We start from the raw sequence: 15,650 nt of genomic DNA on the forward strand, positions 1-15,650 counted from the left end.
CCTAGTGGGCTCCTATCTCCCCTTGGCCCCAGTGACCCTGTAGGCCCATGAAAAGTAGAAGTTTCCACTCAAAGATATTCTTCAGGTATTTTTCTATTTCTTCACATAATTCCCAGAAGAACCTTATCATAAGTCCAAAGTAAAATACAAAGCTGTGGAGTGGAGTTTATTCACAGACTGATAACATCCTTCAAGGAACATTTTTAAATGTGTCCTTGAATTTTTGCCTGCCACATGGATCAAGGGCCCATTTCATAAGCAATACACAAGGATGAAAAGGTTTTACACCTGGGGGCTACTCTCATCCAAAGAAAAAATGCCCCACCCTGCACAGCCAGTGTCTTAATGGACATTTGTGCATTGAAAAAGATCTTTGTAGTTGTGTGAGTTTGGAGTCTACTCTGCTTTACAAATAAACACTACATTTTGCAAGATTTTACTATAAATCAACTCACGTAGGAATTCAAAATGGAAGGAAGAGACTCATTTATTTTTTTTGCAACTTTATCAAGAATTATTCACCTTGTCGGAAAAATCCTATCACCGATGGAAATGCCACTCCTGATATTGGAATCACTAATACATTTGTGATGACTCTACATATATGTATAATCATTTGACCAAATGTTGCAGGATTTACATATGAAAATTCATGTTATTTTAGAATACATCCTGTAATTATTACCATGGAACAGTTACATTATGAGCTACTTTTCTTTTTTTTATCATCTTTGCAATTAGAATTAGATGTTTTACATATATATACAAACATGTTTGTAAGTAGGTTGTATTCACCATAAAACCATTTCAGCTTGATAAAGGAAGTATCTTAAATGTTTGTTATAAAGTGGAAATTTTGAATGTGATAAAATTGAGGACTAAACAATATCCAGTTGGGATAAGTGTCTTTTTAAAGATTGTATATGACCAGCTATAACCTGAAGAATAATATTAAGTCCCAGGCTTTAGACCCAAAAGATTTACAATGACATCACATATTTTGTTACTTGACATAACCAGATGGATTAATTTTTTGGTCTCCACTCTGAAGTTTCTCTGATTCTCAATTTATTTCTCTCCCTGAGAATTTGATATATGTGCTAGAGGCTTCTTCACAATAAGTGAGGGGAGAGGTTGTTTGGTGATTGTGGAGTGAAACTGTATTGGAGACATAAAATTTTACCTTAGGGTTTGGAGCTTGGCTTGAGAATTAAATTGGCAGGAGACAGATTGACAGGAGAAAAGCACACAAATGTATGTAACATAAATGTTACATGGGATAAAACCTTCACAAGGAAATGAAGACCCCAAAATGTGACAAAAACCTAAATGTTCTTTTGCAAGGTTGAACAAAGAGGGGCAACTTTGGAAGACTTACTAAAATATGGGGAGGCTAAAGGAAGAGAATTATTTTAAAGAGAAGAGCCAAAAGCAATTTCAAACCTTACTCCAAGGGACAGTAATTCAGACATTGAGGTATTAGCATAAAGATGGACATAATGATCAGTGGAATAGAATGGAGAACCCTGAAATAAATCCTTACACTTATGGTTTGGGTAGGTAGGATAATGTTTACCAAAAATGCCTAAGTTCTAACCCCTGAAATCCATGAATATGTTAGAATACAAAGGAAATGGAAGTTAAAGTTGCCAATTACCTGACTTTAAAATAGATTGTCCTGGATGGCTCAGTCAGTAGAACATGCAATAAAATCCTTTTATGATCCACATCTTAGGGATAAATGAACACTTACGGCTTATTATAAATTAATTAATTTAAAAAATGGATTGTCTTGGATTACCACCTACACTGAATATAATGACAAGAGTCCTTAAAAGTGAAAAGAGATAAAAAAGACTTAAGAGTCAAAAAAAGGTGTGGCCATAGAGATACAATGATGCTGACTTTGAAGATGGAGAAGACGGACCATGAACCAAAGAATGTGGGCAACCTGTAGAAGCTGGAAGAGGCAAGGAAATGAATCCTCCCTAGAGCCTCCAGAAAGGAACACAGTCCTGTCAACTTTTTTTTTAAGATTTTGTTTATTTATTCATGAGAGACACAGAGAGAGAGAGACAGAGACACAGGCAGAGGGAGAAGCAGGATACTCGCAGGAAGCCTGATGAAGGACACAGTCCCAGAACCCTTGCGACCTGAGCTGAAGAAAGATGCTCAAGCACTGAGCCCCAGGAGTCTTTCTCAGTGTCTAAGTTTAATTAGCCTTTCCCCTAGTACATTTTCACACAGTCATCCAGTTTCATTTTCTTAATATCTCTGACATTAACTGAAAATATTTCTACATGTATTTGTTTATTATGTAGTACACCTTCTAAATAAAGTCTCCATAGAATGGGGGTCAGCCCTCTGTCCTCACTGCTGTATCCCAAAGCCTAGAGGATACCTGGCACTCAATAAATAGTTTCATGGGATGCTTGGATGTCTCAGCAGTTGAGCATCTGCCTTTGACTCAGGGGGTGATGGCGGAGTCCTGTGGAGTCTCCGATCAGGCTTCTTGCAGGGAGCCTGCTTAACCCTCAGCTTATGTCTCTGCCTTTCTGGTCTCTCATGAATAAATAAATCTTTAAAATATATTTTTTCATAAAATATTGATAAACCCCAATAACATTAAAGCTTTCCTGTTTTAAATGCATTTCATTGAAATGAATATGTTGACACTCAGAAAGCTCCTTTCATCTGCCCTACTTAAGCAAAATTCCTGCTCTGATCTCCCTTGCCCTGACATCCATGGTCTTGACCACATGTCACAGGCCTAACACAGAGAATGTTCTGTAGTATTGGCTCAGGCAATTAAACTCTTCACTCTTTCACTTCTAGGTGAGATCTCTTTAAGCCATGGAGAGAGGCAATCATACAGTGACTGAGTTCATCCTGGTGGGCTTCACGACAGACCCAGTGATGCAGCTGGTCCTGTTTGTGGTATTCCTTGGCGTGTACTCTCTGACTGTGGTAGCAAATGCCACCCTCATAGTTTTGATCTGTAATGACTCCCGGCTGCACACACCCATGTATTTTTTCATTGGGAATCTATCTTTTCTGGATCTCTGGTATTCCTCTGTCTACACTCCGAAAATCCTCATGACCTGCATCTCTGAAGACAAAAGCATCTCCTTTGCTGGCTGTGTATGTCAGTTCTTCTTCTCTGCAGGGCTGGCATATACTGAGTGTTACCTGTTGGCTGCCATGGCTTATGACCGCTATATGGCCATCTCAAAGCCACTGCGCTATGCTCAGGCCATGTCTATAAAGCTGTGTGCATTTTTGGTAGCATCCTCATATCTTGGTGCTTTTATTAACTCTTCTATCATCACCAAAAGAACTTTTGCCTTAGACTTCTGTAGTGGCAATGTTATTGATGACTTTTTTTGTGATTTGCTGCCCCTGGTGAAGTTGGCTTGTGGCAGAAAAGATGGCTACCAGGCTATACTGTACTTCCTTCTGGCCTCCAATGTCATCACCCCTACAGTGCTCATCCTAGCCTCCTACCTGTTCATCATTGGCGCCATCTTGAGGATCCGCTCCACCCAGGGCCGCCTCAAAGCCTTCTCTACATGTTCCTCACACCTGGTCTCTGTCACCTTGTACTATGGCTCCATTCTCTACATCTACTCTCGTCCCCGATCTAGCTATTCTTTGGACACAGACAAAATAGTTTCCACATTTTATACTGTGGTGTTCCCCATGCTGAATCCTATGATCTATAGCCTGAGGAATAAGGATGTGAAAGAGGCTCTGAATAAACTCATTAAATAAATCAAGATTCTCTCCTTCTCAGGAGATGCAATGACAATTTTTGATCAGGTTACTTACTATATTTCAAGAAGAGCTGCCATTGTGTTCCATCATGATTAAGAATTCTTACAATGCAAGTTAAAGACTTTGTACCCTTGATCCATGACAATTTAAGAGAAATAAGACAAAATTAGAGCAGTTTAGGAGATAGAATTTAAATGCAAAATTTAAGAATTTTTATTGAATTTCATGTTATTCTAGACTAAAACTAAATGAAAAATTTTAAGTTCTCCTTTACATTCAAAATATAACAGAACACCTCAGTTTATCGTGAGAATATTTATGACTGATTGATATACACAGAATAGGATCTATCCGGTTATGTCCTGAAAATAGGAACAAATATGCTGAGTTAATTTTAAATATTTTCCTATGAAAGTTAATTGGTTGAAATTATCCCTTTCTATTGCCTCACCAGGATTTCTTAAGCATTTTTATCTACCTTTTGCCCACAGAAACATTAGCATGAACACCCAGAGGAACCCATGAAATAATTTGGTACAATTAGACTCACCAAGCATCATCTCTCCAATCTATATTTCTCACATATGTCCCTCAAGGAAAAATCTGTCGCGTTTCTATAGATATGATTTTTGTATATAACAGTGTAAGTACCAGAGTTCCTTTTTTATTTTACAAGAGTGAACTTGCAAGGTCTTCCACATCCAAATGGTGACATTCTGAGCATCAAAGCAATATTATGATGATAAAGAATGATAACTACAGTGAGCTAAAACAATTTGAGAAATAAAAGTCTATGACTTCCCATTACTCAACAGAGAAAAATTCTTATATGTTATACACACGTGATAAATTAAAAATATGGTAACGTACATTTAATTTTGGTTTTTAAAGGTACGACAATGAAGATATCATTTGCGTTGATACAACATGAATATGTTCTTGTTCTAGTGGTAAAATAAGTTGTAAACTAACAAACACCACAAGAAAGTGAAAGTAAAGCAAGTAGTCCCCCAAACAGTAGGAGCTCCACACAGAGCAAGAAAGACTAATCACCATCAGCAATAATACATATTAAAGTGTAAAGCAAATCCAAGGTATGTAATCAGTATGAGTCTTAACACATATACCCCAGTAGAGACAGAGCACAACAGTGTAACTCCTAGATGTTTGATTCATACAGTGCTCTAAACTGGAGAGCTATTCATGCTAATTCAGATTCTCATTTTCTAAAAACTTTTTCTAAATAATAAGAGTAAAATTCATATAAAATATATCCTTTGTAAGTAGTGTCAACAGATCTAATCAGATATTTAATGTTGGTAATGAAACTAGAAAACCAATCATTGCATAGGGAAACATCATTATAAAAGGCAAAACTGGTAAAATAATACCCTAATATCACAAATCATTACTTTTACTACTATTAAGATGTTCAAAGTACTAATCAAGAGCTATTATCTTAATTTTTTTAGAGAAGCAATCAAGTCCTACTTTCCAAATTATTATTATTATTATTATTATTATTATTATTATTATTATTTATGCTGCTGTATTCTTTTATTAGCCAAGAAGGACAAAGAACAGGTCACAACATCACAGGAAGTCAGACGGACAGACGGATCACAGGACAGAGTCTCATGCTGCACTACGCAGGAGGCAGGGCAAGGAGAGGGGAATCTGAGTCTTGATTTTTTTCAAATAACAGAATGAATAAATACGGTACACAGTGTTTTTGCCACGGCCTGGCACGACCTCTAAGCACAAATGGTCACAAAACAGCTGGTTTGGAAAGCAGTCTGTACAGCCCGCCAGCTGCGGAGTCGGGGTGGGGGCCCGGGCCCCTGGACCATGCTCTGTGGGGCGGGGGCGGGGGTGGGGGTGAAGCAGTAGAGAGATGGAGACCTCAGTAAGAGGGAGAGGTGGGGCCTGAGGCTTTCCTGGAAGGGACAGCCAGAGACAGAGCCTCGGGGTGAGCCTGCAGTCCTGGAGGGGCCCACCCCAAGCCACTGCCCTGGGACGCCCTCCTGTGGCTCTCTAGCCGCCTGCAGTAACACGTGGTTCTAATGTTTTAGAATAGGTTTATTTTTTTTAAATAATAAATTTATTTTTTATTGGTGTTCAATTTGCCAACATACAGAATAACACCCAGTGCTCATCCTGTCAAGTGTCCCCCTCAGTGCCCGTAGCCCATTCACCCCCACCCCCCGCCCTCCTCCCCTTCCACCACCCCTAGTTCGTTTCCCAGAGATGAGTCTTTATGTTCTGTCTCCCTTTCTGATATTTCCTACCCATTTCTTCTCCCTTCCCTTCTATTCCCTTTCGCTATTATTTATATTCCCCAAATGAATGAGACCATATAATGTTTGTCTTTCTCCGATTGACTTACTTCACTCAGCATAATACCCTCCAGTTCCATCCACGTCGAAGCAAATGGTGGGTATTTGTCATTTCTAATGGCTGAGGAATATTCCATTGTTCCATAAATCACATCTTCTTTATCCATTCATCTTTCGATGGACACCGAGGCTTCTTCCACAGTTTGGCTATTGTGGACATTGCTGCTAGAAACACCGGGATGCAGGTGTCCTGGCATTTCACTGCATCTGTATCTTTGGGGTAAATCCCCAGCAGTGCAATTGCTGGGTCGTAGGGCAGGTCTATTTTTAACTCTTTGAGGAGCCTCCACACAGTTTTCCAGAGTGGCTGCACCAGTTCACATTCCCACCAACAGTGCAAGAGGGTTCCCCTTTCTCCACATCCTCTGTAATATTTGTTGTTTCCTGCCTTGCTAATTTTCCCCATTCTCACTGGTGTGAGGTGGTATCTCATTGTGTTTTTTTTTTTTTCATTGTGGTTTTTTTTTGTATTTCCCTGATGGCAAGTGATGCGGACATTATATGGTCTCATTCATCTGGGGAATATAAAAAATAGTGAAAGGGAATAAAGGGGAAAGGAGAAAAATGAATGGGAAATATCAGAAAGGGAGACAGAACATGAGAGACTCCTAACTCTGGGAAACAAACTAGGGGTGATGTAAAGGGAGATGGGCGGGGGGTGGGAGTGACTGGGTGATGGGCACTGAGGTGGGCACTTGATGGGATGAACACTGGGTGTTATTATATATGTTGGCAAATTGAACACCAACAAAAATTAAATTTATAAAAAAAAGTAGTTTCTCAGTTGCATTAGTTAGATATACAAGTTTTACCAAATTAAACACTTTTTAAGTCCACTCCCTATCTTGCTTCTTGTCTTACTCTGGATAATTCACTCTTTCTCAACACCTCAGTTGGATCAGAATTGCTTGATAAGCTGTCCATAATTTCTTATTACAAGGTCTGATCTTTCATTACCTTGTTTTTATTTGGTTGCAGTACTTTTCATCTCAAAGAGGAGGCCAAGAGGATACTATGAAATGTGGTGCTCAATCCCATGGGTTCCAAACAATTCTTGATCTCAACCTGGACCACTAATTTTTCCCAGGTGATTGAGATCAATCACCATGCCCAGTGAGAGACCTCTTGGATCAATGCATGAGGAGGTCTACATGGCCAGAGTACAGTCCCTGATTCCAAATAATCAGAGCATTGAGGGTGCTCCTTTAAGACATTCTACCCTTGTGCACATACACTCCAAACATACTGAGAATATTGTGATGTGTAGGGAAATTAAATTCGAGTGGGCCATTTCATGTAATTGTAAGAGGTGCCACAGAGGTCAGAGTTCTACAAAAGGAAGACACTAAGGTGAACTTAGAACTTCAAGGATTTCGTTAGGGGAAACAGTTGTGTCTGTGTAAGAGAAAAGAGAGAGGCAGCCAGAAGAACAACAAATGCCACTACACCATAGGCAAGCATAGGCACACGTGAAGAAGAGAGGGAAGGAAGATGGGCAAAAGCATCCTAGACCATTGTCCAGTTTATGGTAAGCTCAGCAAGGTAGGTACTTGAGCCAAAATTAGCCATCAAGCCAGTGCCTCAGAGGGATAGTCCTGCATTGCTATCCTTGCTGTGCTCAGTCATTAGGTAGCAGCATCTCTGAGCAGCATGGCCTTGATACAAATGGGGAAATGTGTTTCAAAGCTCAGCAGCTAAGACCTGTGCACAATTATACTCACTGTACCTGGAGCTTTGAAAGGCTCACATTCCTGGCCACCACAGGTACCATGCCGGCCTTATCCCCTCAGTTCGTAGACATGTACGTTCTTCAAACAGAAGATGGAGCCATATATTGGCTGCCATTTTAGAGCATGCAGCATACTTAGCGGATATCTCAACAACCATGACTGAGAGTTCATATACTTTTCTGCGATTTGTCCAGGCTAATCAGTTCCGAAAGATAAGATATAAAGTAAAACCAATTATTTCTGTGGATTGGGGGGGGGGGAGTGTTACTATTCTTTTCCATCTAATGTATTTCTCAGTAGAGACAATGTTTGATGGGATACCACGTTCGCAAAAAAAGGCATTATGTAAGTCTACATCTACAGGTGCCAGCAGGAAAACAAATGGTAGGAAAGTGGGTAATGTAACTCAAAGAAATCTCCTAAAAATGTGATTACTGTGGAAAGAAAGTCATTAGCTCTGTAATCTTGAATTAGTAAGAAGTTGTGCAATCTAATCACCCTGCTAGCCAACGGGTTCACCAATCCTCCCAGAAAATGATGGTATATCAGTGCACAGTTGTGACCTCTGTTGTTGGCATTTGGGATACCTAACAGTGGAAGAAGAGAAATTAGGCTTGGTGAAGAAAACCATGATGTTGAGCCCATTCCAGCTGCAATAGCCATTTGTACAAGGGCATGTTGAGCATGAACAGGAGAAAGATGAGAAGGAGGCTGTGTGGAGAAAGAGACCGACTGACATTCACAGAGCATGTCACTTCAACTACCTGATTAGTGACAACCTCCCAGTATATGCATGTGTGGAAAGAATCGGGCACATATGGGTGAACACAAATGATTTAGGATATCTTCTAAACAAAGTATATGACTCTGCACATACAATAAAATATACTCGTCCCTCAGCCTCCTCCACAGTGACCTTAAAATTCATTGTTTATTTCTCAAAAGGTACAACTGCTTCATACCAGTGTATGTCTGCTGAACACTATGGACTTTGAGGATACAATACTGTTTCCAACACAAATTGACCCACTCCATTTATTTCTCAAGATAAAAGTTATTATTCCTGACTCCCTTCTTTAATCTATCTGTAAAATGTGTTCTCTCATGAACTCTACCTTGCAGATTTGAAATTCTTTTGCCTCCAAAGAAAGGAGTTAAAGGTGACGAATTGGGATCCCCACTCGTATCCTCCATGTCTTTGATAGAAACATTAATCTTCGCCCTTCCTCTCAGGTTGAGATTTGTTTGTTAGTTTTTTTACTTTCATTTCAGAGCAATTCAACTTCTACTTGAACCATACATACACCTTGAAACTAATAACCCTCATTCCAAGGGTCAGAAATGGAATTGATATGAGGATCCCATTTCACTCTGTGTATATGCCTACATATCGATAACAATATTATATCTGAGTCTGGGTACATAATGATCGATTATATACCTGGTCCCATTAGACCCATTGAAAGATGCACTCAGGCCATTGTTTCCATTACCCTCACGGGCAAGTATACACCTCTAGTGTTTTCCTTCTCGGTAAATTAGAATCAGGTCAGGACCAATGACTAATAACCCACAGAATATCAGGGCACATTTGCTTTCCTAAGGGATAACCCTCATGAAGGGCAGCCAGCCATCCCCAAGATGGCTTCAAGGAAGATGTACAGTGTATATCTTGGCTAATTTTCAGGATCCCTCTTCAAAGAGATCCTACTTACTTATCATAAGTTAATGTTTCCAATACTGTAAAAAAGCCATTGAAACAGATCAGAGAATTGTATAAGAGGTCGTAATTACCTACTAGAACATCCTGAGCTATTTTTTATTCAAGTAAAAAAAGAAATTCTTTACTTTACAAGAAATTATCACTTTGGTTGGTTTCCCATTGATGTCACTCCTTAAGAAGGACCTAATCCGTGAGACATTACCACAAGTTCCTGAACAAAATATTCGGTTACCACCCACCTGTGACCTACTGGGCAATTCTTTCCATCCTGTCTCTGAGAGTTATTCACTGCCATATGGCTTCCTAGCTGCCTGGTTGTTTAAATCAATAGTCCAGCTTTAAACTGCAGCAGAAGCCAAATCACTAAGTGATATTAATGGCATGCCTCTGTGCCATAGAAAAATAATGCCTTGCTCTCTACCTGTCCTTCATTTCATGAAGCCACTGGTGATCATTTAAGTAAGTTTGATGCTACCGGATGCAATACATGACCACTGTCCGAATTCCCACCATGACGATTTATATGCTTAACCTTCGAATACATGAAGGATCCAATCCCATTTGGATTATCTCCTGGCAATGCTTCTAGGAATGGTATCTGGTAAGGATCAGATAGCCAGTAAACTGATTAATTTGAGGAGGGTTTAAAAAGGATTATTACAAAGAATTGTGTGTGGTATAGAGAACTCCTAAGGAATAGTGTAGTAACTCTAGAACAAATAACTTCTGAGAGCTCTAACTTTCTCTATTTTTGAAGGTGCATGAAGACATAGAGGTCATGAGATATGGAGGAGAGCTTTGAATGGGTCAAAAGCTGGTAGGAGCTATGACCTAGGTCCAGGGATGAAGCCAGCTGTGGCATCTTTGCAAGAAAGGAAAATGGAGAAAACCACTCAGACCTCCATCTCGGGATCCCTGGGTGGCGCAGCGGTTTGGCGCCTGCCTTTGGCCCAGGGCGTGACCCTGGAGACCCGGGATCGAATCCCACGTCGGGCTCCCGGTGCATGGAGCCTGCTTCTCCCACTGCCTGTGTCTCTGCCTCTTTCTCTCTCTGTGTGTGACTATCATAAATAAATAAATAATTAAAAAAAAAAAAGACCTCCATCTCTTCCCCACCAATGACAACTACTGGCTAAACTCATTAAGGGCAACAGAGACCAATGGAGCCCACTCATGCAGTTAATAGAGCTGAGTATCATGGAGCACAGAGGAGGTTCAAAAGGTGTAAAATAGATTTTGAAGGACAAAGGAAGGTATTCAACATTTACACAAGTATCAGTATTGTTGAACAAACAATACTTTAATAAGAAGATAAAATATGAATACATATTTCTATACGTGATATGTGTGAACATATATGGCTTAGTTTAGCTTCTAACAAGTCAAGAGAAAAGAGAATACAAATTATGAATGACTATATTATCACCAGGGAATCATAGTCTCAAAAAAAGAACTCTCCATTATTAAACAATACATACAATTTTCTTTAATTGTCTGGTTAGGCATTTCCTAAGCTTATGAAACCCCAAGAGGTTGCAGGAATCTACCACTCTGGGGATCCGGAAGCTACTATAAAGATATGTGATGGAAGCAGATTTGAATTCTGTTCAGGTGATGGCATTGCTGAGAACTTTAGGTAAGTTTTCTGATCCAGATGTTAGAGGTAAATGGATATTTTTACTTGTTCCTCACAACTAGGATGAAGGTCATGTACATGCTATGATATCTTAAGTGCTAAACAAAGGACTTCTTTTGAAATATCTTCACCACCCTCCTACTACAATTTCTGAAACTGTCAAGTTCACAAGGAGAAAGAGCACATCTTACTCTTAGATTCCAAAAAAGGCAGTTAATATCACAGAAAAAGACAAGGGAGAAAAAAACAACTAGGTACACAGACAATCAAGCAATACAGGAACCATTTACAACAAAAACAACGTTCTTAAAATCTAGAGAGCATCTGGGCAACAGGATGAAGTAGCCGAGATTACCAGAGATTATGAAAGGCCAAAGACATCCCAAAAAGCTAAAATCCCTTTCAGTTTGATACACTGTAAGAGAGTATCATATCATATTGGTCCCCGGGTAGCAAACAGGGCCAGACTACCCCAGCCAGATTAACAAAACAGAAGTCAATTCTTTAAGCCACTCTCTATCCAAGGAAACATATGCCCTACTTGTTTCTGTGCCTGCATAGCATTCAAAGTAGATCTGTTCATAGCTCATCTCGTTAAAGGTAAAACCTTAGGCAACTCCTCTTTAACTCCTCCAGTCTTTACAACATTGTAATGGCAGGCAGACATCTATGACAAAGAATAAGAATAATATAACTGAGGGGCGCCCTTGTGGCTTAGTCAGTTAAGCACCCAACTGGATCTCCACTCAGGTCTTGATCTCGGGGCTGTGAGTTCAAGCCCCATGTTGGGCTCCACACTTGGTATGGAGTCTACTTTAAAAAAAAAGAAGATAAATGATACTTATTTCAGCACTTGTCAGACTTGATCTATGGACAATCTGTATACAAGCCCTTGGGCTGCTTTACTGAAAATAGGTTCCTAGGCCCTATTCACAGCCTGCTAAACTAGAAATTCTGGAGCGTGGTCATATGAATCTTACAATCACAGAATTTAGGAAGCACCTGAGTGTTTACGATGTGACAGGCCACTATGCCCACTCCTTCCTTAAGTTATCTTCTTTACAACAACCTACAGAGATACATTATCCCTGCTTGACACCTGAAGAAATTAAGGCTTTAAACTGTTGACTAGTGATGGCCAACCTGAACCCTTGCTAATCTCCTGAAAGTCAAACGCTTTTTCCATGATACCCTAGGTATCTCTGGTTTAGAGCACTCAGCTCTGATTTTAGAGTCATGCTCCCAATGCATCATGACATAAGAGGATGGAAAATCTGTTGTTTATGTGAAAAAAAGAATCTTCACAGATTTCATTTTGGCTAAGAAATATTGGGTAAGCCTTTTGCATAGGCAGATTCCTTTGTTTCTTCCTATTCCTGTGTGCAAAGTCAAGGCAAGGATTACTAGTGACAGAAAATGCATGTAGGATATCATACAATTGTGCTGTTGGTTTAAGAGTAAAATGACAAAATTAGAAGCCACCCAGAAAATCAATCTCTTGCTTTGTTTCTTTTCCAAATAGGGATGCTCATTGCTTCATTCATATAGTCATTCAATATTTATTATGTGTCTACTATATGCCAGATACTATTTTAAGCACTAAGCATATAATAATGAAAGAGACAAAACTTCCTGCTCTTGTGGAATTTACATCCTAATGGGCTCCTATCTCCCCTTGGCCCCAGTGACCCTGTAGGCCCATGAAAAGTAGAAGTTTCCACTCAAAGATATTCTCCAGGTATTTTTCTATTTCTTCCCATAATTCCCAGAAGAACCTTATCATAAGTTCAAAGTAAAATACAAAGCTGTGGAGTGGAGTTTATTCACAGACTGATAACATCCTTCAAGGAACATTTTTAAATGTGTCCTTGTCTTTTTGCCTGCCACATGGATCAAGGGTCCATTTAGTAAGCAGTATACAAGGATGAAAAGGTTTCACACCTGGGGGCTACTCTCACCCAAAGAAAAAAATATCTCACCCTAAATAGCCAGTTCTTGATGACATTTGTGCATTGAAAAAAATTCTTTGTAATTATGTGAGTTTGAAGTCTACTCTGCTTACAAATAAACACTACATTTTGCAATTTTACTATAAATCAACTCACGTAGGAATTCAAAACGGAAGGAAGAGTTTCATTTATTTTGTTTCGAACTTTATGAAGAATTATTCACCTTGTCGGAAATATCCTATCACCGATGGAAATGCCACTCCTGATATTGGAATCACTAATACATTTGTGATGACTCTACATATATGTATAACCATTTCACCAAATGTTGCAGGATTTACATATGAAAATTCATGTTATTTTAGAATACATCCTGTAATTATTATCATGGAATAGTTACATTATGAGCTACTTTTCTTTTTTATCATCTTTGCAATTAGAATTAGATGTTTTACGTATATATAAATGTTGTGGTAACGACAAAGTGATGGTAGATTGAAATAATCTTTTATTTTTATTTTATATGTTTTTTCACTAGGGCCATATCTCCTCAATCCCCAAAAAAAGAGAAAAAAAAATTTTAAACGAGAGTAACGTACAAGTTTTTGTACACATAAAGTCATGCTCTATCTCACAAGAGCAGTTTATCACAATTTGTTTCATGAATCAAGGTGTCGATATGATCGCATATGGATAAATCTAAACAATGCTTACCCTAGAAAGAAAAAAATGAAAAAAATGCAACTAAAAAGAAAAAGCAACATCAAAGACTTTTTAGTGATGAGAATCCTCATTTATATTACAAGTTAATGTAGTTTTTTAAATAAAGGGAAAAACTGGGCATAAATTCTTCTTTACTTTGGCTTAGTGAAATCATTTATTCAGTATAAAATCCTGATATGTCCCACATATTAGGGGTAAATGTACATTATATCTTGTTATAAATTAATTAATTTTAAAAATGCATTGTCCTGGATTATCACCTAGGCTGAATATAATGACAAGAGTCCTTAAAAGTGAAAAGAGAGGCAAAAGCGTTGAGAGTCAAAAGAAGATGTGGCCGTAGAGATACAATGGTGCTGACTTTGAAGATGGAGAAGACAGACCATGAATCAAAGAATGTGAGCAACCTGTAGCAGCTGGAAGAGGCATGGAAATGGATCCTCCTTGGAAGCTTCCAGTAAGGAACACAGTCCTGCCAACATCTTGATTTCATCCCAACTGGACCCACTTTGGACTGCTTTTTAATCTACAAAACTGTAAGATAATATATTTCCGTTGTTGAAAGCTATTCCGTGTGAAGTAATTTGTTACCAGGGCAATAGGAAACATATAATGGTGAACTGATTTTGGACAAGGGTGCCAAGACAATCCAGTAGGGAAAAAAATAGTCTTTTCAACAAATGCTGTTGGAATGAGATATCCGATATCAAAAGAAAGACGTTGTACCTCCACTTCACACCATACACAAAAGTTAATTCAAAATGGATCGTTAACATACATGTAAGAACTAAAACTAGAACACTTGGATAAAACAGAGCAAACTGTTGTGAACTTGGGTTAGTCAATGGTCTCTTAAATAAGAAACCAAGAGCAAGCAAGAATAAAAATCTAAGTTGGACTTTATGATATTTAAAAACTATTGTACATCAAAGGAGAACTTCAAGAGTGTAAAAAGAAAACACAGAGAATAGGATAATATATTTGCATGTCTTATATCTGATCATAAAAGACTTATACATCTAGGAAATTTAAGAAGTACTACAATTCAACAATGAAAATATAAAAGAAACTCATAAAAAGATAAGAAGATAAAACTAATAAAAAGATAAGCAAAGAAGATAAATAGCCAATAAACACTTGGAAAGACATTTAACATCATTAGTTATTAAGAAGATGTAAATCAAGGGGTGCCTGGTGGCTTAGTTCAGCATCTGGCTCCTGATTTTGGCTTAGGTCATGACATCAGACTTGTAGAATCAAGCCCATGTCCAGCTCCTCGCTAAGCGGGGAGTCTGGGATTCTCTCTTTCTCTCTGCCCTTCACCCCTCCTTCCTTTCTCTCTCCTTCTCTGTCTCCGTTTCTCTCTCTCTTGTCTCTCTCTCTCTCTCAAATAAATAAATAAATTCTTAAGAAAAGAAACCGTAAATTAAAACCACAATTATATACCACTTCACATCCAAGTATCTAAAAGATAATTACTTGTATCAGGATGAGGAAAATCTGGAACCCACATACTTTGCTGATGTGATTGAAAACTGGCAGGGTTAATTTGGAAGACAGCTTGGTAATTTCTCAGGATGTTAATTACAGGTACATCATGTGAATCAGCAATTCTAGTCCTAGGTATCTTCTCAAGACAAATGAAAACATATGTCCATACAAAGTTTGTACAAGAATGCTCATAGCAGCATTGTTCATAACTGGCAAAAGTAGAAAATA

At 38.6% G+C, this 15,650-nt stretch overlaps 1 protein-coding gene and 1 long non-coding RNA gene across 2 annotated transcripts in view; one reads left to right on the forward strand and one right to left on the reverse strand.

The window, feature by feature from the left end:
• LOC144293382 (uncharacterized) overlaps nucleotides 1–15,650 on the reverse strand; it is a 324,951-nt gene that overhangs the window by 51,017 nt on the left and 258,284 nt on the right. The gene's annotated exons all lie outside the window — the stretch shown is intronic.
• Nucleotides 2,840–4,560, forward strand: LOC144293370 (olfactory receptor 9G1-like). The gene has a single exon (XM_077864462.1). It carries the CDS (start codon nucleotides 2,854–2,856, stop codon nucleotides 3,769–3,771), a length of 918 nt encoding a protein of 305 aa, XP_077720588.1. The 5' UTR covers nucleotides 2,840–2,853; the 3' UTR covers nucleotides 3,772–4,560.

Source organism: Canis aureus, chromosome 21 (assembly GCF_053574225.1).
Source record: "Canis aureus isolate CA01 chromosome 21, VMU_Caureus_v.1.0, whole genome shotgun sequence".
NCBI classification, from domain to species: domain Eukaryota; kingdom Metazoa; phylum Chordata; class Mammalia; order Carnivora; family Canidae; genus Canis; species Canis aureus.

Coding starts and splice junctions, on each gene's coding strand:
- LOC144293370 (XM_077864462.1), top strand. CDS start 2,854: ATGGAGAGAGGCAATCATACAGTGACTGAGTTCATCCTGGTGGGCTTC.